General features: G+C 33.3%; 2 protein-coding genes and 1 long non-coding RNA gene across 4 annotated transcripts; 2 read left to right on the top strand and 1 right to left on the bottom strand.

Moving 5' to 3' along the window:
- The first annotated feature begins 683 nt into the window (after positions 1 to 683).
- On the top strand, positions 684 to 6,202 carry LOC128161490 (uncharacterized). Of its 2 annotated transcripts, none has more exons than XR_008240377.1 (3): positions 684 to 964; positions 1,417 to 1,605; positions 4,536 to 6,202. It is a non-coding gene; the product is annotated as an uncharacterized LOC128161490 (long non-coding RNA). The 2 variants fall into 2 exon arrangements; XR_008240376.1 differs by having other exon boundaries at positions 1,414 to 1,605.
- Positions 6,203 to 8,527: 2,325 nt separating this feature from the next.
- Positions 8,528 to 20,665, bottom strand: LOC128161022 (transmembrane protein 209-like). The gene is made up of 12 exons (XM_052824287.1): positions 20,635 to 20,665; positions 20,269 to 20,410; positions 18,674 to 18,732; positions 18,105 to 18,236; positions 16,743 to 16,936; positions 15,853 to 16,282; positions 14,605 to 14,697; positions 10,982 to 11,151; positions 9,951 to 10,013; positions 9,644 to 9,740; positions 9,110 to 9,235; positions 8,528 to 8,637 (listed from the first exon to the last, which is right to left on the bottom strand). The coding sequence occupies exons 2-12, from the start codon at positions 20,403 to 20,405 to the stop codon at positions 8,528 to 8,530; spliced, it is 1,611 nt and encodes a 536-aa protein (XP_052680247.1). The 5' UTR covers positions 20,406 to 20,410; positions 20,635 to 20,665.
- A 1,062-nt stretch (positions 20,666 to 21,727) lies between these two features.
- LOC128157962 (U6 snRNA-associated Sm-like protein LSm3) lies at positions 21,728 to 26,124 on the top strand. Its single transcript, XM_052820636.1, has 4 exons — positions 21,728 to 21,771; positions 22,605 to 22,715; positions 23,962 to 24,057; positions 25,947 to 26,124. The coding sequence occupies exons 1-4, from the start codon at positions 21,751 to 21,753 to the stop codon at positions 26,028 to 26,030; spliced, it is 312 nt and encodes a 103-aa protein (XP_052676596.1). The 5' UTR covers positions 21,728 to 21,750; the 3' UTR covers positions 26,031 to 26,124.
- The last annotated feature ends 568 nt before the right edge of the window (positions 26,125 to 26,692 follow it).

The raw sequence follows: 26,692 nt of genomic DNA, 5'->3' as shown, positions 1-26,692 counted from the left end.
CTTTTATATCGCCTTAAGATATGTTTAAAGATCATTACAAAAGTTGATATTTTTGCGTCGCCTCAAACGCTGACATCGCCATTTCACTACGAAATGAAACAATTTTTTATGGGTGAAAAAAAAGAGCATGAACATATTTTATCCTCTTTTTAATTTCTTTATCATTTAATTTGAAAAGTACTTTTCGTCACGATATTCATTTCTTTATGCGGATTTTAACTTTTCATTTTTTATTTTCATTATTGAGTGAATAACGCTACTTATCTACGCAATTTGGGACAATCCTCGTATAACATTGTGAGTTAGTTTTTGATATTAATAAATATTATGTGAACAACCCTGTTAGCCTTGCAAAGTTTTACAAACCCGTGAGTCAAATGTCATGACTTATCTTATGGCTGTATCCTTACAAATTACAAACAGTGTCTATTTGTCCCTTTGTTTGCCTACATGTAAATGTACCTGCCCGTCTCTCTCTCTCTCTCTCTCTGATATAAAAGTGTGTGACATAAAGTAACATCTCTTCTGTTTACCAAAACACTTGAATAAAATGAGAGAGAGAGGTCTCTCTCTCTATATCTCTCTGATATAAAAGTGTGTGACATAAAGTAACATCTTTTCTGTTTACCAAAACACTTGAATAAAATGAGAGAGAGAGAGAAAGAGAGAGAAAGAGAGAGACTTGGATAGATCGTAGAGCATGTTACATATCGAAAGAAGACACGTCTGTTGTTCATTGGGAAATAAATCTAGACTGAGTGAGTGGTCTAAGGTGCGGCCTAATTAGTGTAGAACGGTTGCCGTGGAGCCATGCTGTGTCGTTTTTGTATTAGCATAAACAGGTCGGTCCGCGCTATAGAGTTGTTTCAGATGTTTACAAGCTTTGCATTTCGAGGATACAAACAACGTGTTTGGTTACTGCATGTAAATCATGGATGACGAGGAGAAAAATCCTAAGTCAAAGGTACGTTTTTAAATTGTTGAAGTTAAAATATAAGGAGAAAATAGACTACTTTGAATACAAATTTTACGTCACGAATATTTTGCTTTTTTTCGAACCAATAAAAACGTAATCTTAAGAATTCCCTACATTTATACTAACGATGTGGACGCTGAAAAAATGGGTTAAGGAACAGACGATTGTGAAGTTTCTCTTTTGGATAGCGGGTCATGCCGAAAACAATCCGATTGTGTCAGAACATTGGAAGGCTTCAAAAACCTATCATGCCTATTGGCAAATAACTCTATAGTTAAATTTGGAATTTCTATTTCATGCAGTGCATTTTTAGGAAAAAATATCTCAATAACATTGGTGGTAATCTCGGCATTTCTATCGGCGATTTGTCAAATACGTCTGCATTGACCATGTTAAGACACTGTCAAATTATTCTAATGTTCCTTTTTTCCGTTTAGAAGACTCTTACAAAGCCTCCTCCGTTACGTGCCGTGGTTTTCTCGAACACCACGTAAAAGGCTACACGCTCGGACTCGGAAGTTGCTGTGATCATAATCCTACGTTTGAATCAGATGTCACAATACTAATATTCAAGCGCCCGCTAATGAATCTACTGGCTGAAAGGATCCATTCAAAAGCATTACCCGAAGGTAGGTTGTCATACACTAAACGTTTATAAATATATCCATTTATAGAGTAAAGATTATGTTTATAGTCTTCCTTTAAAAAATCACAATATTGCATCAATGTTGGGACATGAAGCTACAGAAAATCGAGCTAGATTAATTCGTCGTAGTCTTCAAAGGTCTGTCAAAGAAACACAAGTATATGTAAAAAGGTTTGATTTTCATTAACTAAGAAAAACGTTTAGTACAGACTACATGAAAATTCAGAACATTTTCGCAAATTCGAAAAGAGCACACATTTAGTTTAATGTGATGCATACCGGTATTTATAATGATATATTTGCTTCTAAGATTATAACACATGTTTTGATGTTGATGTCTTTTACGGTAGATTGCTTTGCTTATATTTATGAAAGAAATGAATTGCAAATATTATTTGCAATATTTGTTTTTCATATTTTGATTCATAAAACATGGATCTCGAATCAAACTTTAAAATGCCCCCCCCCCCCTCCCCCACAAATTAAGTGTCTTGTTTATATAACAAAAACATGTACATGTAGTTGGGATAAAGACAAAACCGTTGTATGGATTAAGTGAAAATAGCTCTTTCTATTTACGTATGACCACTGTTCTCTATCATTTAAATAGTATTGCCATGCAGAAAAATTTTATTCATGTAAAGTTTATATACAAAAAACTGCATTTATGTATAAATCTCAACGTCACGTAGGATCCCATATTCTACAATAATGTATGACAGATAATGATCACATGTTAAATAATTCAAGGTCACTTGAAGTATTAATGAAATTTAGAATTGAACAACATGAATGTACAATCTCCCAGAGCTCTGATGCAAAACAGAGTACTGATTTTGTATGCATCATACTGATCAAGTTTTGTGCGCAGCGATATTCATTTTTTGTCTGTAAAAATACCAAATATACAAGGCAAATCCCTGTTGAAAATCAAATAAATGAAATAACATATGTTCAATTATATGAAAGTTACAATAAAAAAATATTTTAGAACTTGTAGTATACAATGTCCTTATAGTAAGTAAAAAGTAAAAAAAAAAAAACTAAAATAACTACTTGTCTATTAACTAAATTAATAATCTGTCGAAATGAGAAATTAATTTTTGTCATCCAAACAAATATCGGACTTTTATCTTAACCTTATTAGTGTTATTTACGTGCCTTGCCCAGCTCAGCCGAGATACACACTGCGCATTATCTCATTATTTCATCTAAATTCAAGTTGATGTTGAACATTGATTTAGATACTTCTTAATATTAACTTAAGTCACAAACTTAAATTAGAATCATTAAGATTAGCTGGACTAGAAAAGAAATACTATTATTTATGCAGACGACCAATTTGAACTTCATAACGATTGTTAATTGTTGAAATTTGTGCTGGGGTATAATCACGACATTAATGTATATCTGGTCATTTTTGCGATAATCAAATACTCGCTTTTTCGCAACAATTATATTCAAATTCGAATGCTACTGCCTAGTTTTTTTTAATCGCAGAAAATGGCTGACGATAATACAAGAAGTTACAAAATTTTCATATTTTTTGCAAATTTTGTGACATACGAAAAAGGTTGGGATATAAGGTATAAATATAGCTTCGAAAAAATCTCCAATTTCACAGCATGGCTAAAGTTACTCATATAATCGTTAGGTCGTGTGGCCTCATGTAAATAAAAACGTTGTTTCCCCAGCTTAGTTTTTTTATAACAGAAAATAAATATGACGTGTACACAAAACAATGAAATTTTATTTCAAATTGCTTTTTATGAATCAAACTTTGTGACATTTTGATGTATAAAGTTAAACGCTAAATTTTATTTAATGCATCAGCTGTTTGTAAAAGTTTTTACATTATAAAATTGTGTCCTATTCAAGATTTGATTTTCATCGAAAAATTGATAACAACTGATAAAGAATCTGTTTGTGCTATATTAATTAGGTTTATGCTGATTTGCGTTAGTTAAGGAAAAAATATTCTTGACAGTCTCTATGTATTCTGATTATTTAAGTCATATGTATCCAAATTGACCGCAGTTGAATTGAAAGTCAGATTTGATTGATTTACCCAAAATATCTTAATTATTCAATTAACAACAACTTCTTTTATAAATAGTAAAATGAATTCACAGGCAGTTAACATGTAAATTATGGGATGGAAGTAGTAAAATAAAATCCATGTTTAACAAATGATACGTATTTGATATACTAGATGATAAAAATTAAGGGGATTTGTGTGTTCATCAAGATTTTTTTGTACGTTATTCTATTCCGAATTTTTCCTTATTTCTTTTCCTTGACTTATGGTTTAAAAATAGAATGAAGTAGCAACTGGTGTGATATTCTGAGGAGTTGACAATGCTTAAAACTTAACTGAAATTGATCATATATAATTGTATTTAGCTGATGTACATGTATGTTGCTTAGATTTTTTTTGTTGCATCTGACGGGATAAAATACAAACTTTTCCGGCTTTCCACTGTTCAATATGCAGTTTAATGATGCAGCTGAAAATATTACCGTTTTTGCAATAGTTATTGTATCAAATATGAACCCATAATCGCATAAATACAGCTGTACATGCATTAGGACATTGATTACAGACGGGGAAGGGGATGATTAGTGGGACGTATCTCTTCTAGATTTTGTTCTTTAGGTTAAATGTCGCTATTGAGTTTTTTCACCGTCCCAAATTAAATGTATCAGATAAAAGACTGTTTTCGAGAAGGAGAAAAAATCCCCCACACTCCTGGTGCCCGTTGAAGGTGTAAACAGTTACTTCATTATTTTATTGGCAAAATGTATTCATTTGTAAGGATAGAAATGCATCATCACTTTTGATATAGGAAACATAGATTTGTTGCCTTTATCGAAGATCTAATTAAAAAGATTGAAAAAAATATGTATTTTCAGGTGCCATTTTCTTGTGCACATGAGGATGTATGATTCAGCAACGAGGCTAAAAAACTGAGGAGTAAATGATGCCGGAACGTTCTATGATCCCATTGAGCTACTTCTTAACGTCAACATGATTATTAATTTAATTATGACATTAACACCCTGGTGCAAAGTAGTATGTGTGAATTGAGAAAATTTACTCGTCCACTTCACTACAAGATTACAAACAACGGTTAGATAGTGAAAACGTTCTACATAAGGATGGATGACTCTCCTACATGTAACAAGAAACCCAAAGGAGGTAAACAAACATGGTTAAAGTGTCGCAAAATTCGTAGCATAAGAGGAATACCGAAACTTTTCCCATTTATCTTTAACTGCATTTTGGAAGAAAGAAGTTCAATCCACTTGACTGATTGGAAATGGTCAATAAGTTGTCATATTGATTACTACAAATCATCTGTGAAAAAAAACTATGCTATATAAGAACAGTAAGGAACAATGCTGTTAATAGATAGAGACATTGTTTCGCACATGCGCAGGAAATATGTCAAATGTTTTCTAATTAGTCAACTCTTCATGAAAAATGAAAAAGAAAAAATACGTGCAGACACAATACAAAACGTGATCATGGATGATGAAAAAGTTACAAGTAAACCCTTTGTTTAAAGCAAGTAATAAAATGTTTCACGACTGTAATTCAAAAATACTTCATGATATTTCAATATTCTTTGAAATTTCTTTCTACACTTTTTCCCCTTTTTGATGGCTTTGTAAATCCAAAGGCAATTATGAGTTATGATGATATGTTGATCTTTCTGGTGGATTCTCAAACTTTCTGATCTTTTATGTAAACTGAACATAGCATTCATATTGGTGGGCCCACCAATTATGTATTCAACAGCAGCAATAAACTAATTGTTACCGGCCGGGGTTTTTTTGGTGAGTCCACCAACTTTGTAATCTGTTTTTTTAATAATTCGTATAACTTGATATCTGGTGGATCCACAAAGTAGGGGTATTTTGAATTTTGTCAATCTTTTTGGTGGCTTCACCAACTTTCTTGTTTTGTATATAAACTGACATGTATTGTGGTGTTTATGTTTATTTAGTCGATGAATGTTTAGAAACTTTTGGTTTGTACTTTGTACTCTTTATTTATTTGTATAATTTCATTTTGGTGGATCCACCAACTATTTGGATAAGGAAAGTCTGAGTTCACCAAATTTAATCAGTAAAGTATAAGACAAAACGATTATTGCATATTTGTATTTAGGTGGAATCACCAATTAAGGTTTCATTAAAACGGAAATGTTTGATAACATGTGTTGCTATCATTGCTCTGTTGGTGGGTTCACCAAATCTTTGAATGAAATACAAAACTGTATGCAGACAAATTCACAATTGAATTTTGGTGGAACCACCAGGGCCCTTTGTGAATGAGATATTTAATGCTGTTTAAAAAATAGAATCGCCAATATTTTATCATTGGTGGACCCACCAAGTTTATTTGTAAGTGAGATATTTGATGAAATAAGTTGGTGGAGTCACCAATGTTTTGACTGTTATTGTGGAATATGAAGGTTTAAAGGTACTGTAAAATGTGCTTTTGTGTGAAAAAGATGGCGGGTTCATGAATTTATGTTGTGTTCAACAACAAGAATGAATAAAATTCATGTTCATTTCTGTTATTGCATTGCGTTCATTTTTCATTTTGCACTGAAAAAAGAGGACACGAATAGAAAATCCTCTTTCTTAATAGAAACAGTTTATCATATAATACAATATAATTTGATACAACATTGTATCATATCAAATGATACAATATTATGTGATAATTAAAAGTAAAATATTATATTATACAATATAATATTATACATATTGTATCATATGATACACACACAATTATACATTTTACAATTTCATACAATACAATTTCATATGATGTGATAATATATCATATAATAACCAATATCATATTATACAATATCGTATGATACGATATTATATAATATTACAGTATCATATTATACAATTTCATGTGTCGATATAATTCTATATTACAGAAACTAATATCATATAATTTTATTATACAATATTGTATGATACAATATTATAGAATAAACAATATTGCATCATAGGATACAATATTATATTTTGCAATATCTTATGTAATAGTATCATGTGATAAAATAATAGATTAATAATACAATACAATATCATACAATATTGTATTATAATATACAATACTATACATAACGACATCATGATACAATATCATAACATAAAATATAAAAAAAATTGATACAATATCATATCGTATCAATATAACTTTTTATAATATTACATAAGATATTATATTGTATCATATTAAACAATAATTTGTCATACCATACAATACTATATCATAGGAATCATGTTATATCATTTATCAACAAACACATCTATCTTTCGAGCTGGTTTGAGTGAGGTAGGAAATCTCATTAGCATCTTTGATAATGGAGATCAGGCTCTGCGTCTGAAGCAACCTCTGCGTTTCATTTATAATATAGTAAAATCAACTATGCAAGCTATTATCTATAAAACATGTGACCTGTTCCAAAAAAACTAAACCTCATCCAGCATCCGAAACCTATGGCTCAGATTCAGCATTCAAGCCTGTCAGGTGCATCAGTATACATAAGACGCATCTCCATGCAAGTTTGGTGAAGTTCAGACCAGTAATAACTAAGATATCATCATCAGAGGGCACTAGCAATTAAAACCTTAACCTGCTCCAGCATCAGCAACCTATGGCTCAGATTCATCATCCATGCCTGTCAGGTGCATCTGTATCATAAGACACACCATCCATTCAAGTTTGGTGAACTTAGGACCTGTAATAACTAAGATATATTTTTTAGCATCCTTGATAATCGAGATCAAGCTCTGCATCTGAAGCTTCCTCTGTGATTCATTCATATTACAGTTTAATCAACAATGCAAGTTTGAAATAGTACTATTATCTATTAAACATGTGACCTGTTCAAAAAAACTTAACCATATCCAGCATCTGAAACCTATGGCTCATAATCAGCATTCAAGCCTGTCAGGTGCATCAGTATCATAAGACGCACCATCCATGGAAGTTTGGTGAAGTTAGGACAAGTAATAACTAAGATATAATCATCAGAGGGCACCTGTTTCAAATACTTTAACCAGCTCTAAAAACCTTAACCTCCTCCAGCATCCGAAACCTATGGCTCAGACTCAGCATTCAAGCCTGTCAGGTGCATCAGTATCATAAGACGCACCATCCATGGAAGTTTGGTGAAGTTAGGACAAGTAATAACTAAGATATAATCATCAGAGGGCACCTGTTTCAAATACTTTAACCAGCTCTAAAAACCTTAACCTCCTCCAGCATCCAAAACCTATGGCTCAGATTCAGCATTCAAGCCTGTCAGGTGCATCAGTATCATAAGACGCACCATCCATGGAAGTCTTGTGAAGTTAGGACAAGTAGTAACTAAGATATAATCATCAGAGGGCACCTGCAACAAAAACTTTATCCAGCTCAAAAAACCGTAACCTCCTCCAGCATCCGAAACCTATAGCTCAGATTCAGCACTTTAGCCTGTCTGGTGCATCAGTATCATAAGACACACCATCCATGCAAGTTTGGTGAAGTACGGACCTGCAGTAACTTAGATATTGGATCAAAGGGCACCTGCAACAAAAACTTTAACCTGGTCCAACAACCTTAACCTCCTCCAGCATCTGAAATTTAGCATTAAGATTCAGCATCCAAGTCTTTCAAGTCCATAAGTAGGTCCAGATGCATCATCCATGCAAGTTTGGTGAAGATAGGACAAGTAATAGCTTGGAAACAGGACCTGCAACAAAAACTTTAACCAGGTCCGGACGCCGAGGGTATAGCATAAGCTCCCCCTGACTTCGTCTCGGTGAGCTAAAAACCTTAACTCTTGTTAAAAAATTTTTTTTAAACAACAATCTTAAGAAATATATCAGAAGAGACATACTGCAGCATCCGAGGGCAGGTGCTCCCCCCATTCCTTGCCATAGTCTCCCCCAGAGTTCCAGCAAAACTCTCCCATGCATCCATCCTTCCCTAAGTCTGTAACAGAGAATGGCTGTAAGCTAGCATCTTATTCTAATGTGCATAAAATCATATATTTTCATTGTATATTGACATATTTTTTCCATGGGTGTAAACACACACATCGCATTTAATGTTGAGGGATAAATACATATGTGATAAATAACGAAAATATTCCCAACATCTCCATCATTAAACACCAGAAATATCAACAAAAGTTATACAAATCTTATGTAGTATATATGGTACATGGTCTCTTCAAATATTTGTGAACATCAATTTTCATGAATTTAATGAAAATCACAATGCAGGGATACAGAAATTTGTGGACAATGATCTCATCAATTATATGTGTTATCATGTAGAAATTGGACTTCGATGAATATTTACATGTAAATTCATGGATCATCTCAAAAACTAAATCAATGAAAAGTTAACTGGTTTCAATGAAACCACAGTGTACAGTGTGTTTACTACTGGTACACAATACCTTTAATTCTCTTGACTAGATACTCCTGGTTTGAGGAGAAATCCAGATAAGGCACCACGGCATTGAGGGTGGGTACATAGGGGCCCTTCGTCAGAGCCAGCTGCTTCAATGTCGAGACCCCCACCTCTACAAAGACACATCAAAATTATCATTATTTTACTGTCAAATTTTACACGTAAATAATTAAATGATAGATTTCCAAAGACATTACTGCTTAATTTTTTTTTTCTTTTAACTTTTTATTAAATGTTATTCCACATACACTATTTTTTTTCTGAGCTCATAAAAGAAAAGTAAATCCTTGTCTTTCTCAATGAAAATAATAGCAAAAATAAGTATTTAAATCACACATGTGAACATACATAAAATGGTACAATGCTAAAGCATGTACAAACTTTTGAATTAATACAAAACGGACAACACTCTTTACATGTTTGCTTAATTTGATACTTTGCTATTCACAAGACAACGTATGTGTTTCAAAATACAACCTGTAATAATATAACAAGTACCAGTAGTAGGGGTGTGTTTTACCTCCAATTTCGGTTTCCTCTGACCCAATTCTACGTAATCCAGCATTCACTTCTTCAATCTCCTTACGTAGGGGTGATACAATGGTCAAACATATCCACTATATCACCAAAAAAAAAAATCATAGAGAAATCAAAATACATGTACATTGTATATTATCATACTCCATCATAACTTTCAAAATTTGGTAGTTTTTTGTAAATATTTTTCAAATCAATATTTTTAGTCTACTGGTAAGTTATAGTAAATTGCCCCTTTTTTATATCAATATACATACACTGTACCACGTACATGTATTTATTTTTCTAACCTTTCTGAGCCGCTCGACCCACAAAAAGAGGTCGTCCTCTGTCACTCCTCTTTTAGTCCACACCTGGAAAAAAAAAAATTCAATCTCAACAGGTGCTGAAATTTCATACATCAATATCATTACAAATTTTTTTGCTCTGTCAAAATGCAGGGGCTACTGTACCGATCAGACCCATCCTAAGACCAGAGTAGACCCTAACTAAACCCTGGGTTTACTTTTTGGGTTAACTTTGGGTTTACTCAAGAATTGCTTTTGGGGTCAACTGTACGCACTGAAGTGTTAAGCAGACCTGTATTTTATCTTAGCACTCACTGCCTGTAATTCCTGCCCGTTGTATATTCAAAATACACATAATGCGTCTGCTTTCAGCGATTACATCTGATCGGGTTTACCTTGGGTTTACTCTGGGTCCACTCTAGTAAACCCTGAGGAAACCCAGAGTTAACCCAGTGTTTAGTTGGGGTTTATTTTCCTTGTATATTCAGAATACACATGAAGCGTCTGCTTTCAGGGGTATACTTCTGATCGGGTTTACTTTGGGTTTACTCTGGGTCCACTCTAGTAAACCCGGAGTAAACAAAGGGTTTAGTTGGGTTTTATTTTCTGATAGGTTGAGTCTGATCAGTACTGTAGGTTAATGAAAATTATCAACAATCTTAACAAACCAACAGTATAATGGCCCTTCAAATGCGTGGGTCCAGTATTTACTTTAGGCCATTAGCTCATAAGAGAGTGTTGCTCAATCTGTCAGCCCCCTATCCACAACTCCAATAAAATACCAAACCATGTATATATAATGAAACAAAACAAAAACAGCCCTGACATAATGACCGAATTTAAAATACATTCATTTGTGACCAATTATGATTTGAAATGGCTAAAAAAAAGTATGACCAAATATACATTCGTCATCATTATGCTTCATAATTTTTCATAAGTGTACATATATACGTTTATTTCATGACCCTCTTTAATGCTACAGCATAAGCATGTGACAGTCGGAATAAAACAATAATCTGGCTGAAACTTACGTCTTCCCCGTTGTAGGAATTTGATTGGTCGTTGTCGTTGTTGGTAGTGGTGAGGGAGTGAGGCGATCGACTCGCCAGCTGGTACACATATTTTTTCAGGACGTGAGTGTAATCCATGGCCGTTCTCCCATAGTTCCAAAACGAAGATCCACCAGAATTTTCTGGGGAACCTGTTAATAACACAATATTGGTGAATGCTTTGAAATTCAAAAAATATTTTTTAAAGTGGTAAATCCTCAACATGATTTTGTTTCAATCATCACTTGCTGGTCCAAGAATTAATAGTATATCTTACACTTATTATATACAGTTCAAAAGTTTGAAGGAAGGAAGAGAAAAAAAATTATTGTAAATTCCTTATTTCACACGAGAACCAGTGCTCAATTCTGCAACTCAACTTTTGCATGAAATCGCGAGAATACAAAAATCGCAAAACTGGAATTATTTTTTCATTTTGCTTCCATCTGTCGGAAAAATTTTTAAAAATTTGAGACCTGCTTCTTGCGATATTATACATATCTTAGGAGTCTACAGTATTTTTTATTTATCAAACAGAGCAACAGAAAAACTAAATTCTAGGACAAATATTAGGGTAATTAAGGCTAAATAAAATTGAAATTACGGTTCTCAGGCCCGCGCGCATCCGTTTTGAGGGTGCCGCATTGCAAATTTTATTGCATTTTCAATAAAATAAAAAGTTGATAATGCGGAGACCTATCCGGAAAAAAAAAGTTTCCGCTTTCGGTTTGCATATAGTTTTACTTTTGTTTCTAATACGCAGCTTCCGGTGTAGTCTTAATCATTAACTAAAGTTGCTTATTTTCGCAAGTAAAAACTTTATGATCCAAACCTCCCGATGATATAGACGATACTAGTAAAAATGGGGTCGATGGAAATTTTGGACTTAAAACGAATCAAAATGTCTGCTGTTTCGATTTGTATCCGCCATTCTACCGTGGAATATAATTGAGAGCTTTTCCGATGGATGTTGTCTGTTAAACCTGTACGAGGGCGTGAAATCGATAAAATTCGATTGGAAAAGTTGGACCTCCCCAGAAAAATTACTTGGTGCCTTCGTTTCTTTGTCAGTTGGCAAACACAAGAACGGTTTGGACGCCACGATTTTAACCATTATAAACTTGCGGGGTTTAATGATATCTACTGTGTATTCAGGACTTACTTCTTAACTCAAGTTAACTGTGAAGAAATGTGGTCCCAGTAACTGTCGGATATAATTGGCCCCGAGATTGCATAATGATATCTCTAGCCAGTTACACAACTTTCCTGATCCAGTGCCAGGTATTTTAGAGTAAACATCAAATATGTCATTTTACGTTTTGTAAAGTGGATTGATATTTTTCTTTATTTTTAAATGACTGTCATTTATTAAAGGAGAAGAAGGACACTACAAGGAGTTCAGTGAGGTTTTTGAACCAATACTAAAGAGGAACATTGTCCTTCTTTATCATCAAAATGAGCACAATCAACTGCAAGCAGACATGGAATTCAATTTAGTCTATCTGCTCAGACTGCAAAACAGTGAAACAAATGGGAACCTGCATAGATTGCCCGAAACCCAGAGTCTTAGGCTAAGTTATATAGTGCTACTAAACTTGATGCCCAAGAAAGTACCTTGCTTACAAAAATCATTGGACTTTATCAGTTTTCATGTTGATCTGAACTTCAGGAATTAGAACCTAATAATCCTGAGAAAGCACCCTCAATATTCGCCCCATTGTAGAAAGTTTATATGAGATCAAATTTAGCCTGTGCATCTCCAATTGAGACCCCCTACTACATGTACCGTATATACTCGCTTATAAGTCGGTATTTTGGGAGTAGAAATTTGAATAAAAAGTAGGGGTCCGACTTATAGGCTTGACATACAATCAGATAATTTTTCCACTGAGTAAAACTTTGTTTTTGGGTGCCATTTTGCTTCCAACTTTTGACTTGCGATCCCTATACTTGACATTTTTATTTTTTAATTACTAAAAAGATAAACACTTAATAAATACATTGAAAGTTTCAACTGTATTTCTTAAAATATGAACAAGGTGTATTTAATAGTATATTTTATTTAAACAGGCAATTATTTACGCCTGAGGTGATAATAGCTGTAGGTATAACTGTACTTAAAACAACACAAGCCAACACCGAGTTTAGGAGGCTAATTACCAACCCTAATCAGTCAATAGGGGATAAAATCACTGTCATTTTTTTTGCAGTAGCATTTAAAATAGTTTTTGAGCTATAATCTAGTTGTAATGAGTGTTTAAAAAATATAATGGCGTCCAAAATCGTAAGTTACAAACTTCAAGAAAGATAACTCTGTTTACAGAAAACTATTAAAAAACATGGCGTCTAAAAGCGATCTAGTGGGATTACAAAACAGCAATTTCTGTTTTATACTTAAAGAATAAAACACAAGAATAATTGCTGGTCTGTTTAAAAAAAAATAAAGATCGTTTTATATTTATTCATAATAAATTACACATGAGGTGATAATAGCTATATTGGTGGCTGTAGGTGGCATGTCACCTAAAACAACACAAGCTAACACATCACTTTTAAAAGTGGCTATACCATCTTAACCAGTCAACAGGGGATCAAAATCACTATCATTTTATTTTCAATAGTATTTTAAATATTTTTATAGCTTACACCAAGTTTTCATCAGTGTATCAATAAAAAAAAAATGGCGTCCAAAATCGAAAGTTATTCATCCAGGATAGATGTCTTAACTGAACACAACACTTTTAAAATGCATTGCATCTAGAAATGATAACAGAGGGGTCAAACACCAATATTTTTTATCTAGAATATAGTCATGCTTGATAAAATGTGCTTATTTGATTGGCAATCTGTAGACTGATTATCCAAAAAAAATTACCCGACTTATAAGAGGGTCAATGGCAAAATCTTGAAAATAAACATGAAAAATGGCAACCGACTTATAGGCGAACAATACTTATAGGCGAGTATATACGGTACAGCTCTGGTGTATTTCCCCCAATATGCTATCACTGTTTGACACAAGATACAGAAGATGGACAGTACCCAATATGTCATGATTGTGTTGTTTCACAACGACAGCTTTGTAAAAACGGAAGGATGTTCAAAGCTTCAGAGCAAAGAAGCAGACAAAATGAAAACAAATAGTTCACTTTTAAAAAAAATAAATGTTTTTTCATTTGATCTAAATATTAAATATCATTGTTGTACTTTGAAAGTTGGACTGTATTTTCAAACATAAATGTGGGGGTTTTTTTATCTGTTAAAATATTTAATAGCTATCCTTATTAAATAATAAAACAGCTGCTTGAATAAAGAAAATCTTGTTTTTTTTAAATTGTAGGTAGTTATTAAAATTTCTTTCCCAAATAAAAAAAAGCCTCCCTCATCTCTTTTTTTAACAAAAAAAAAAGAAAAAAAAAAGCCTCCCTCCCTCATCTAATTTTGGAAAATTTGGCCTGAGAACCAGAGATTTAATTTTATGTGGCCTAATAGAACAGGACATATATTAGGGTAATTAATAGCACAGGACATATATCAGGGTAATTAATAGCACAGGACATATATCAGGGTAATTAACAACACAGTAGGAGAGGACCGTGACTTACTGAGAGCTGACTTGATATACTCTTTCTCGTCCTGTTCTCGCAGGTACTTGCTCAGTGAGTGAAGGTCAGTGATTCTATCAAACGACGAGGAGGCTGTAACAAACATACCCACAGAAATTAAAATGCTGACATATCAACATAATCATAAAATTATTACATGTTACTCTGAAATAAAAACATACCAATAGAAATATAAATATTGAAACATTAAACAACTGAAAAATCACATACATGCACTGTTAACAGGTATGTGCAAAATTGAAAAGTCTGATTGAAAAAAATCAAGAAAACATGTCCATCTGAAGTACTGTTATACTGTTAAGTGAAATTTGTATGAACAATAACACATATTTTCACATGAAATCTAAGTGAAGTGAAGATGCTATATAGTTTGAAAATGTTTAATTAAAACTTTTCATAAGAAATTTCTGCAAAACACAATAATATTTCTTTATTTACATTTGGACTACGGAGCTAGGTATATGCCAGAATTATTGTTTGATTTTTTGCATTAAACATGTCTGATTTTTTTTATACATATTATATCAATATAAAATTCTTCAAATGAAAAATACATATTAAACCTTGTCAGGAAAAAATGATACTGAAATGCAATCCTTGAATATTGTGCAAAAATGCACAAAGAAAGATAACTGCAGCATTATACATTGTCAATCGGCAATCCTCGGCTGATTCCGCTACGCTCCATACAGACCTCGAGGTTAATGTCGAGTGCGCGAGACATCCGAGTAGTTCCGAGTGATACATTGTAGTACATATATGTATAGTCTGAATTACCTATAAAGAATATGGGACTTCGGTCTTCATAAATTTTAAGAATGGAGGAGTTTATCACAGATGTATCTTTCTTTGTCCCTGTCTTTGTTTTATCAATCAATCATTTTTAATTCCATAGTATCAGGAACAGAATATTTGAGTAGTGCTTATATCAATATACCAATGCACATAATGTAAGTTTCGATCAAAGAAGTTTAACTAGAAAATAAGGTATAAATGACAGGACATCTTTTGCAATAAGGTGATTTTCAAATCATGCTGAAGAAAGAAAAAAATATGAAATCTAAACAAAACACAATGTACTCTTCAGCATACATGTGAATTTTAATCTCAGTTGTGTATGCAACTCCTTTCAAACTATCTAACACACAAGCAGGATACTTCAATCTGTCCAGCTTCATATAAGTGTAAAAGTTATTCAAAAGAGCAAGTAAACAGACGACAACATACCTGCAGCATTTTTCATGGTTTGCGACAATGTGTGTCTGGATCTGAGCCCACTGGTGTCTGCCATTCCTGTCTGTGTCATTCCTGGAGATCCAGATGGGAATCCAGATAGGTTTGGAGAATACCCTGTCACATAGGGAGAAAATCCAGATACATTAGGACTTGGCGTGTACACTGTTCCTGGACTAAAGCTGGATATGTTTGGATTGTATCCGGACATATTGGGACTGTAAGTGGATAAGTTTGGGCTGTATCCAGATAGATTGGAACTATAGCCTGATAAATTCAGGGCATGTCCGGATAGGTTTGGACCATATCCTGCTAGTTGAGGACTGTAACCAGACACATTGGGACTGTATCCCGATAAGTTTGGACTGTACATGCTTGGAGAAAACTGGGAGAAGGAGGTTCCAATGTTTCCACCTGGGGATCCCTGAAAAAAAAAATGTTTACTTAACAATATAACATTTCAATGACAACTCGGAGTCCATGGCTCTGAATGTGACTGGAACAGAAGAGAGGTTGATTTTTTCCTTCATACAATAATGTATATACAATTATTTCAGGCCTTGAAGGGAAACAGTCTGAACTATTGTCCAACGGCAGGAGAAAAGACCTGAGGAATTGTTGGAGAACAAATTCCAGGAACAGCTCCCCAACCTATTTTCCCAATTAGGCATATAATAATTGTTTTATTACCTAATCTACTACTACAGCTTGATGTAGGGTAGAAGATTTTCAAAAACTGGGGAAACAGTTCATCCAAAACCTAGAAATAGTCCATACTTGTTGATTTAAGATGGAAAACTATTAAATGGAAAAGATAATAATAAACTTCTTTTTTCAGCAAGCAACTACAGTTGGGTCATTTTAAAACAACTACTGTTACTCACCCCTGGGGAGGAGTAGGGGGACGGGTTGATGGAATGACTGCTGTAGTTGATGGCCCCGGCCCCCAGATTGGTGGGGGTCAGTCTCCCGCTGGATGGGCTGGATTGGGGGGAGGGGGCGGTCACCGAGAACACCAGGCTTCTCTCACTGGAGGGGGACTCTGGCGACTTCCTGGGGGACACCTTGAATCCATGATCTGCAATTAAACATAAACACAAAAACATTAAGGTTCTTCCACAGTTTTGTGAAAAGTTTTACCAAACAAATGCAAACTGGTAATTTTTTTAAAAAAGATATGATATTCTAGTATGTGTATGATAAATATTTTTAATATATTTGTGCAATAAAAGTAAATATTAATTCAAATTGGGATCTGAAGGTTAGTATTCTGATGCCTTAACCACTGCACTAACAAAGCCAATCAAATGTTTTGATATCAACATTTTGCCATCACAGAAAAATATCCATGTTGGGAAAGTTTAAGTCACAGGGTGAAAGGAAACATTATCTACATGTACCTATTTACTGGCTATGAGGACAAAAGTAAGTTATTTGTCCCTGAAACAGAAACTTTTCTAGAAGCACAGCCAAGGGTAATAGCTGTTGTTGAGATGGAGAACTTGCTATTGACTAAAGAGGTTGTTGTACAAAAGCGGAATTCTTATCTTACATGGAAACGACCTTATATATCCATAACTAATATAAACACATTACAAATACATAGACAACTATATTTACATAGCGGGTATGTTCCATATGTAGGCAAAATATGCAAACATTTTCCACTAATTTCTATCGAACATGGCAACCGCCATTAATTTCATAAATACTGTTAAGGTGGAATGCTACATGTACATCATCACATGTCTGACATCGGTTTGAAACACCATTTTGTTCCAGATGGATAACATTCTGCCGTGGTACAAAACAGCTATACACCGTTTAATTGAACTCTTCTAATTCTAACAAGGGAGATCAAATAGGAATGAAATCACCAAAATGCTTAGAAAATATGTCAATTTTGTCCGTGTATCAAGCACACATCTTAAAAATACACATAGGTTAAGTGAAATGATTTAGAAAAACCATATTATCCTTTACCTGTATATATAACACAATAGTATAAAATGCATGGAAAGTTCCTCTTGTCACATTAAATAAGAAGTTGAATATAAACTTAATACATTGTATATAAAATCAATATGCAGAAATGGACTTTTAACAGTTAAATGTAAGTCTTAGACAAATTCAATATTCAAAGCAAGAAAAAAGAAACACGTATTATCAAGAATGCAATTCATTAAACACTGAAACTGTGAATTAAGGCCTTAAAAAATTAAGTTCATGGAAAACATTGCACTGACCTGTGTCTTTGATGGCGAGTAGCTTTTTCTGTGCGGGGGTCATGTCCACGGAGGTGGAGGATACGTAAGGTCGTAGATACAGACAGAAATGGAACACCGTGTTTAGCAACAGCAACAGGGCTACTCCACATTCTGAAAATAATCAAAGTACTGAGAGTGCTACATATACAGCAACAAGGCTACTCCACATTCTGAAAATAATCAAAGTCCTGGGAGTACTACAAAATATTGTAAACAGTAACAAGGCTACTCCACATTCTGAATATAATCAAAGTCATGAGAGTATACAAAATATTGTATAAAGTAACAGGGTAAATAACTCCACCTTTTGAGAATAATCAGAGTACTGAGAGCAACAGTAATAGTAACAGAGCTAAACAGTAAGGATTGTAAAGAGTAATGATAATAAAGAGTAACACACCAAAAGAGAGAAAATCTCTTATGTTCTAGGAATGCAACTTTGTTGGTGAACAAAAAGTTTATGATTGTATATAGAATAAATTTCAGCACAGTTTAATAGCAATATGCTGGCAAAGCTCATGCTGAATGCCAAAAAGTTAATGACTTACCTATATACCAAAGTATGTGTGTTTTCAAGTCAAAATGGGCCCTCACAGCAAATATGGTTCTATCAAAATTAGAGAAAAAAAACATTTATGCATATTCACTGAATAATCCAAATTTCATCTATGAATGTATTTAGAACAAATCTTTTGCATGTTTTCTGATATCATTTGAATAAAATCATTTAACAAAAATGATGAAATGTATATCAATTTTTTTATTACAATGAATAGAAAGGATATATAGAAGATATCCAAAAAGCATTACAAAAGACAATTGAATCATTGAGTATTGTGTGTCTTTGTCTGCACCATACAATAGGAGCAAACAAATACTTAATTTGACTAGATCCATTACTTTCAAAATATTCATTGGCTGCAGAACTGTAGTTTTACAGTAAATTTAGGTTGACAGACTGCATACATTCAGTCAATTAACCTGAATTTTCTGGTAGAGCTACAGCTCTTATCTTCATACGCACTTTTTTTAGTCAGATTTTCGATTGTGGAATCATAGTTTTCCTGAACATCAACATTATAAAGGCTAACCTTTGCCTTATTAATTTGGGGGAAGGGAGACTAATGTACGGTTTTGGTAGGTGGGTTGCCTTGAGAGAGGTATTAGGGAAGGGATACGCTTTAGTTAGAGGTAGTACACTGTCCATCCTACATAGGGCGTTAACACAGTGACTACCTCTGCTGAGGGTTTACCTCTTAAGTAGATTATATACTAGTAGCTAGAGCGTGTGGAAGGTATTCACTACCACCTGAATAAGGCATTAATAGTGTTTACCTCTTGGTATTTATCAAGTTTCATTCCCGGCCGACTGTATCCATTTTTTGATTTTGCCCCAAGTTAGGGAAGGCCTTTTTGTTAATATTTGTAGGCCAATTGTTATCACCAATCATATTAGAGAGGAAAAATATTATTATTTTATATTTTTATATTCAACCTCCAGACCTTAGAATTGACTATAATCTGTCCCAAGATATTTATGCAGCACATTTGGACGATTTTTATTAAAAATACACATACCTGTGAAAGAAGTGCAATTGAAATATTTGAAAGGGATATTTTCCAAGATAATTTCATTGACACATTATCTACTTTCACTCGGAAAAATTCACAGGAACTAAAACAGATTCCTTACGGAGATTTGTAATGGGAAATGTTTACATCTTTTTTCCATTCGGAATGCACTCGGAATACATCGCGCAAATTTCTAACATTATCATCCAGGCTTATAAATGGCTGATGCAATGCAAAATATCCGTAGACTTTCAATTTTTGGATGTGTATTGAAACTTGAAGCGGTAGAGGGGGCGTTTCAAAACAGATAATCTGGACATTTTTCATATTAGTGGATGAACGTAGTTTGAGCACAAAGGTATTTACTATTATTAAAATATCAAGCAAAAAGTGGTGGAAGCAAAAACTCGGGACAGAGTATAGGTACAGACCCCTCGATATGTTACAATAATATTAGCAGCCGGCTAGAAGAAAGAAACAGTCTAGGATTCTGCTTCTCTATTAAATGATCTCGCTATCAACATTCTTCTATAATTAAGTTAAGGTGAAGAGAGATTACTCCAGTTCTTACAGTTCTAGGTACATCAGAACAGCCAGGCAGAGGTTGACTAGACTCCACATCAGGGAGGATCTGGCTTGTCTCCATGTCTGCTGTTTATTCCACGTCTGCCATACCACGGGGTCAAAAAAGGTTCCGATTTTCACCATCCTTTCTGTAATTGTTAACCCTTGTCACAAACTATCTTATGAATAATGCGTGAAATTATAGAAAATAATCATGATGATCATGAAACTGCGTGAACAAATCATACGTACTGTATTAATGCAAATAATTTTTAACAGATAAAAGTGTGGAAACTGAATAATGAAATTATTTTTTGGCATTTCAATCTCACAATAAAAGAATGGAAAGTTTTTAACGTGATAAACATCTTACAGCGCGCTCTCTTTCCATACACGCCAAACTTAGCTAGTCCACCTAAAAATTAAAAACAAAATTTTCGATTTAAAACATTGATTTCTAGGCAGAATGATCCATCATTTGGGAAGAATTGCCATCCTTTAAACCAAATGTCACAAAATATAGAAGATTTTGATGCTTAAATATACCCAAACACTGACAAAGTATGTTACCCGGAGAGCGAATCAAGAAAGATAACTCCGTAGTGTATTTCGAGCGCGATCGGAATAAGGCACATATTTGAATATTTTAAAAAAATCTATATTCCATGTTTGGAACAATTTATACAGAAAGAATTAAATTAATATAAGTTTATATCGCAAATGTCATAAGATCTATCTTTATTTCTTAGCAGTAAATAATGCTATCTATATATATTCACAAAAATACAAAGATGTCTCCGATCCCGACCAAGACAAAATTTTGTAAAATTCCGCGCACGTTTTCGCAACTCAATGGGAACTCAACTTATGCTTGGAAAAATCAGTAATAGTATTATTAACTACCAGGAAGTACCAACTTTTCCCAACTACTTATATATAAAAGAGAATCGATAAAAAATCGAGTTTACCATACTTCCTATATAAAGTTCATTTTCATCAATATACTCTTTTTTATGGAATTATTACTTATCTCAACGATGGGAATAAGTAACGGAAGTGGAATTTTACTTACTCATTTATAGACTTCTGGCTGTCATCACAAAGAATAAAGCCTATTAAAGTTTTTACAATTGTTTACATAACAGAAGAAATTCGAATTACAATGGCTGTCAGGAAACAAACACGAGTTATCTTTCTTACCATAAAATGGCGTTAGCTGGACTAGCTACCAAACTTTCAATTTGTACACTTCCGCAGAACACTTTTTTCAAAATATACAAAAATGTAATGTTCTGATATATTTGGAAAATGTTAAACACTTAGAAATATAATTCTGAAATTAAAAACTGCATGTTTTAATTGATATGATAAACATGTTTAAATTAAAATATGAGGATATTTTCTTAAAAATAAAAAGGGAAATTTATGAATGGTTATAAATTTTTCCGTTTATGTCTGCATTTTAAGATTGTTCTTCATTCAAATAAAAATGGCTGACGATCAAGAGCAGGTACTCATTTTGTATTCAAAATGTTAACCTACCATTTCTTTAAAGCTTCTAAGTGACGACAGCTTGTAGATAAACGTCATATCAATGACTTATTACTATTGTGTTGTGCACATGCTTTTTCATTTGGGTAATGCATAATGTGACCTTTTGGTTATTTTTTAAAATCACAATTTACATGTGCAATAATGATAAGTTGCAGAAAACCGGCTTTTGAAGAGAATTGTTGCAAGTTCTTTCTGATGTAATAAACTAGACCGAATTTTGGGTGATACCTACAACTACGTTCAAGCTGAAGACCATTTCATTTGAAAAGTGTGGCTCCAGTCTACCTACTGAGCAACTAATAATTATATCATCAAGCTAATGCTATAGTCTATCCCAAAATATTTATGCAGCACATTTGACCAATTTTTAATAAAAGTAAACATACCTATGAGAGAAGTGAAATTGAAATCAGTTGACACATTGTCATTTTCAATCGGGAAAATTCACAGGAACAAGAACAGATTTCTTGCAGAGATTTTTTATGGGGAATGTTTACATCTTTTCTCCATAAAGTGGTCCCTCAGAATAACTTGAATAATTTTGCAAATTATCATCTGGATCTGCTGCAATACAAAATCCCTGTATATATAGACATCACCTTTATAGCTGTGTATCGTTTCCCATTTATATCCCAAATGAGTTATCATAGCCAAGGTATATAATTCTTCCCAACTTGTTAAATGAAGAGAAAATGCATGGTGTTAATTTTATTACTTTTCAGGTTCATTTTTTTTGACATTGAAAAAAATTATTTTTAAAAGCCTTTTAAAATTTTTTTTTTCCTGTAGCAAGTTCCAGTGCAAAATGTGGAAGAGCCGTTAGATCTGATTCGACTTAGTCTTGATGAAAGAATTTACGTGAAAATGAGAAATGAGCGAGAATTACGTGGAAGATTAAATGTAAGTGTTGATATTCATATAGCTTCTATCTCCAGGACTGGAACCTATAAGATTCAGACATTTATTTCAATATCTTTTAAAAACCAATGAAAGTTTAATGAATTTCAGAGACAGCTGATAAATTAATATTGTTTTCTTTTTTATTGTACATGTTGTAGTACATGTAGTACAATTTACTGAAATGAAAGGTGATTCAAAATTATGATATCAAAATTGTTCATGTCTTGTTATGTATGGAATTATGAATAACTTTACACTCTTCAATTATTACTGATATCTGTAAAACACAGCAAGCAATGAACAAAACATTTGACACGGGGCTCAAAAAAGTTGATAGCTCAATAGTCCGAGACAAGCAGGGATTGTTTTTCTGTTTCTGAAATGGGACTTGTGTCTTTGAATCCAGAAAAATCATCAAAATTTTGGCCATTTGGGAAAAAATACTTGTCAATCATAACTATGAATTATACTGACTTGTTTTAAATCTGAATGTTTAGTGTTTTATTATCATTAATTATTTTGTGTTCTTTTCTTTTACTTTATAAAATCCTAAATAAAGATTATGGAGGCAAAGTGCAGGTTCAACTGGGACTTTAAGGACTCTAAATGCTCTTCAAGCTGCATTCGTACAATGTATTATTCTTCATTGTTCAAAACAAATTCTAGCTGAAATCCCACATGTCCCGTGATAAATAAATGATTACTTCTAAAAGGCTTAGCCCTGCTTAATTATTCATGTATATCATGATATTTTTACCCATTCAACAGTCAATTCTAATTTCCTGGACATTGATTCCATGATATGTTCTCATGTCCAGTAATAAAAAAAATTTATCTAGCACCAGTTACTAAGTAATTGTCAAATTGGCACCCCTTTTAGATGAATCTCACAGTTACTAAATTTAGCTTCTTATCTTTTGTTTTTGTGTCAGTGTTATGAACCAGAATAAGCAACATTATGGAAACATTTTAACATTAAACAAGCTTGAACTTTGGGTAGTTGTATCAAACAGTAATGTGATGGAGGTCTGTCTATTTCATTGCTATAGCCACTCAGCCATGGCTCTTTGAAATCAATGAGATTTGTGCGGCTTTTGAGATAAGACTATACAACAGGTACATATTTCGCTTGGAACGGGGTCATTTGTAACTTGTTTTGATGGATGGAACAGAGAGCTACGTCCAACTGAAAGTCCGAGATCTTGTTTAATTGGTTCTATTAACCTCTTCACTTTTTTTCTAAAAGGCATACGATCAGCATCTGAACATGATTCTTGGAGATGTTGAAGAAACGGTTACAACAGTGGAAATTGATGAGGAAACATTTGAGGAAATTTACAAGGTCTGTTTCTATACATTTATTTGACCTTAGAATCTAAACTTTCGTAATAGGGATTTTTCATGTTTAATTCTACCTGAAAATGATTTTTAGCTACCAACTATTAATTATCCAAATTATCCAAATATTTCAGATAAAATATTAAATATTATATACCGTGGGTACCTATTTACTGGTTATGAGGATGATAGCAAGTTTATTGTCCCCCTATACATTAACTATTTCACAAGGCAAAGTTGAGGGAAATAGATGTTGTCGAGGGGGACAATAAATTAGCTATCGTCCGAATAGTCAATAAAAAGTTTTTTTTGTAACTGAAGAAAACTTTATTTGTCGGCGGTGCAGGTTTTTTTGATGATAAAGAAATTAGAGTTATCAAACTTTGAATTTAATGTATCAACTCATATTATGTCAGACATGTTCTCCAAGTTAAAAAAAAGGGGGGGGGATCAATGACTATTCACCATGGGCAGATAGCACAGAAACTATAATCTCCTACATATCTCAATTTATTTGGAGCTCTTCTTTTCAAGGAGATTAATATTGGGTGTTCTAAAAATGGATTTGACTATCTTAAAATGGTATGGGACACCTCCATATTGTGACATATTGTTTATCGATTCAAACAATGAAATCAAGTATAATGTTATAAACAGTTTTTAAGGCGTCGAGCTAATGCTCGGCAGCCTTCTAGCGATCGTCTGGATTGGCAATCGTCCAAAAATGCACGCGCTGCACCGCCTCTTAAATGCGCATAAGAAATAAGTTCCTAAAAGTATTAAACGTATTACAAGATTTTTTTTCCATTTATTCAGCTAAATTGTGTACAAAAAACCCAACTTTGCCTCCCTGTTGATTGACAACTCATTGCATAAGAATAAATTTGCTTAATCAAGAAATGGCGGATGAATACAATCAGGCCTAAGTGTAAAGATTCACTATATATTATTTTAGTTTATCGCTTACATTTTAATTGGAGACCGTGCCCGATAGAAATAACATTTTGGATGTAAAATTATTTGTTATCGGGCACGGTCTCCAAAATTAATGTAAGCGATAAACGTATATATCTAGTAATTTCGTTGCAAAAAGTAAACTCGATAATGCAGTTAGTTTGGTCGAGCATTATAGATAGCACGTGTTGTGGATTTGTTTGTAAACAACCATACCATAGGAAATCTTGTTTCAAACGGGAATTGAAATAAACAAATGTATGTTTTATTATTATAATTAGGGACACACTGTTAATGTATTCAAATTATGAAACTATGAAAGTTGTTCAAAGACTGTTTGAAGCAGAAAGAAACAAATTATTTTTGAACTTTGAAATTTCTTCGATTTTTGCAATTATGATGAGTTATTGTATGAAAAAAGCACCACTACACATGTACCTATTTTATAAGAAAATATACCGATTTTTGTTTTTAAAGCAGCAGAAAACATAATTCAAATACTTTCTATTCTAAGTCTAATATCATTTGATATGACTATTAGTACAGAAATTCAAATTATTGGTATCATTCTATATAAAAGAAAAAAATGTCAGCTCGACGCCTTTGTGGCCGTTCCGGCCTTTGATTTTTTACCAAACATTGTCATCTAAAAACCTAGCGCAATGGGTGAGAGCCTTCACTACGAACCTGCAGGTCATGAGTTTGAATCCCGCTAGGGAATTAAAAATTTTTATCTTTCCAAAAATTTTTGAAACTTATTTTTTGGTAAAAAAAAAAAAAAAAAAGTAAAGTTTAAAAATTCTATTCCAGTAAAAGTATCTTGGTAATTATGCACTTTTATCTTCATTAATATTGGTTTACTGTGACCGTTTCTAGACACCTATATACTATTTACCTGTAAAACATGATGGTCTTATTTTTTTCTGATAACTTTTTCAGACCACAAAGAGGAACATCCCCATGCTGTTTGTTCGGGGGGACGGGGTTATCCTGGTCTCACCTCCAATGAGGACCGGGACTTAGAGGAAATGGATTTGTGTTCAAAATTCATCAACCATTTATGTACATACCAAAACTGTCCATTGATAATCATTAAAATGACATACAACACACTAAACTTGTTTGATTTTAAATTATTTAAAAGTAAAAGATTGGATTATCAATGATATTCCATGTTTTTTTCATGGCTGGAATGTGATGATTTTTCAAGTTGTATTGTGTGTTCTCCGTTCCTTTTTGCCAGAATATGTATAAAACAGAGCAGTAAAATATTGGGCACCATATTCAGGGTCATAGCATGGCGTTTTTTAAAGTGGGGACTCAGAAAAAAGTTTGAGATAAATAAATAATACATGTATATGAACTAAAAAAGTAGCGACCAGGGTCTCCTAACCCTCCGTCCTTGCATTGTTCATCATCCCCCCAACCCCCCCCCCCCCAAAAAAAAAAAAAACCAAAACAAAACAAACGAGCCATCTTAATTGAAATTCAGAGGGGGAGTGAAGATGCCTAATATTTGACACTTGTAGTAAGCCGTTAGAAATTCCCAAAGCTTTAAAACTTGCCCTGTTCACGGACCCACAGTATATAAAACTCTGTTAACCAGTAAAATTAAAAGAAAAACAAAACAAAGGTAATTGAAAGGCATATCGCTGTCATTCAATCACTTTTCCTGACCTCTTTGT

This window comes from Crassostrea angulata, chromosome 8 (assembly GCF_025612915.1).
Source record: "Crassostrea angulata isolate pt1a10 chromosome 8, ASM2561291v2, whole genome shotgun sequence".
NCBI classification, from domain to species: Eukaryota; Metazoa; Mollusca; class Bivalvia; order Ostreida; family Ostreidae; genus Magallana; species Magallana angulata.
This window is presented reverse-complemented; position numbering and strand designations above follow the sequence as displayed.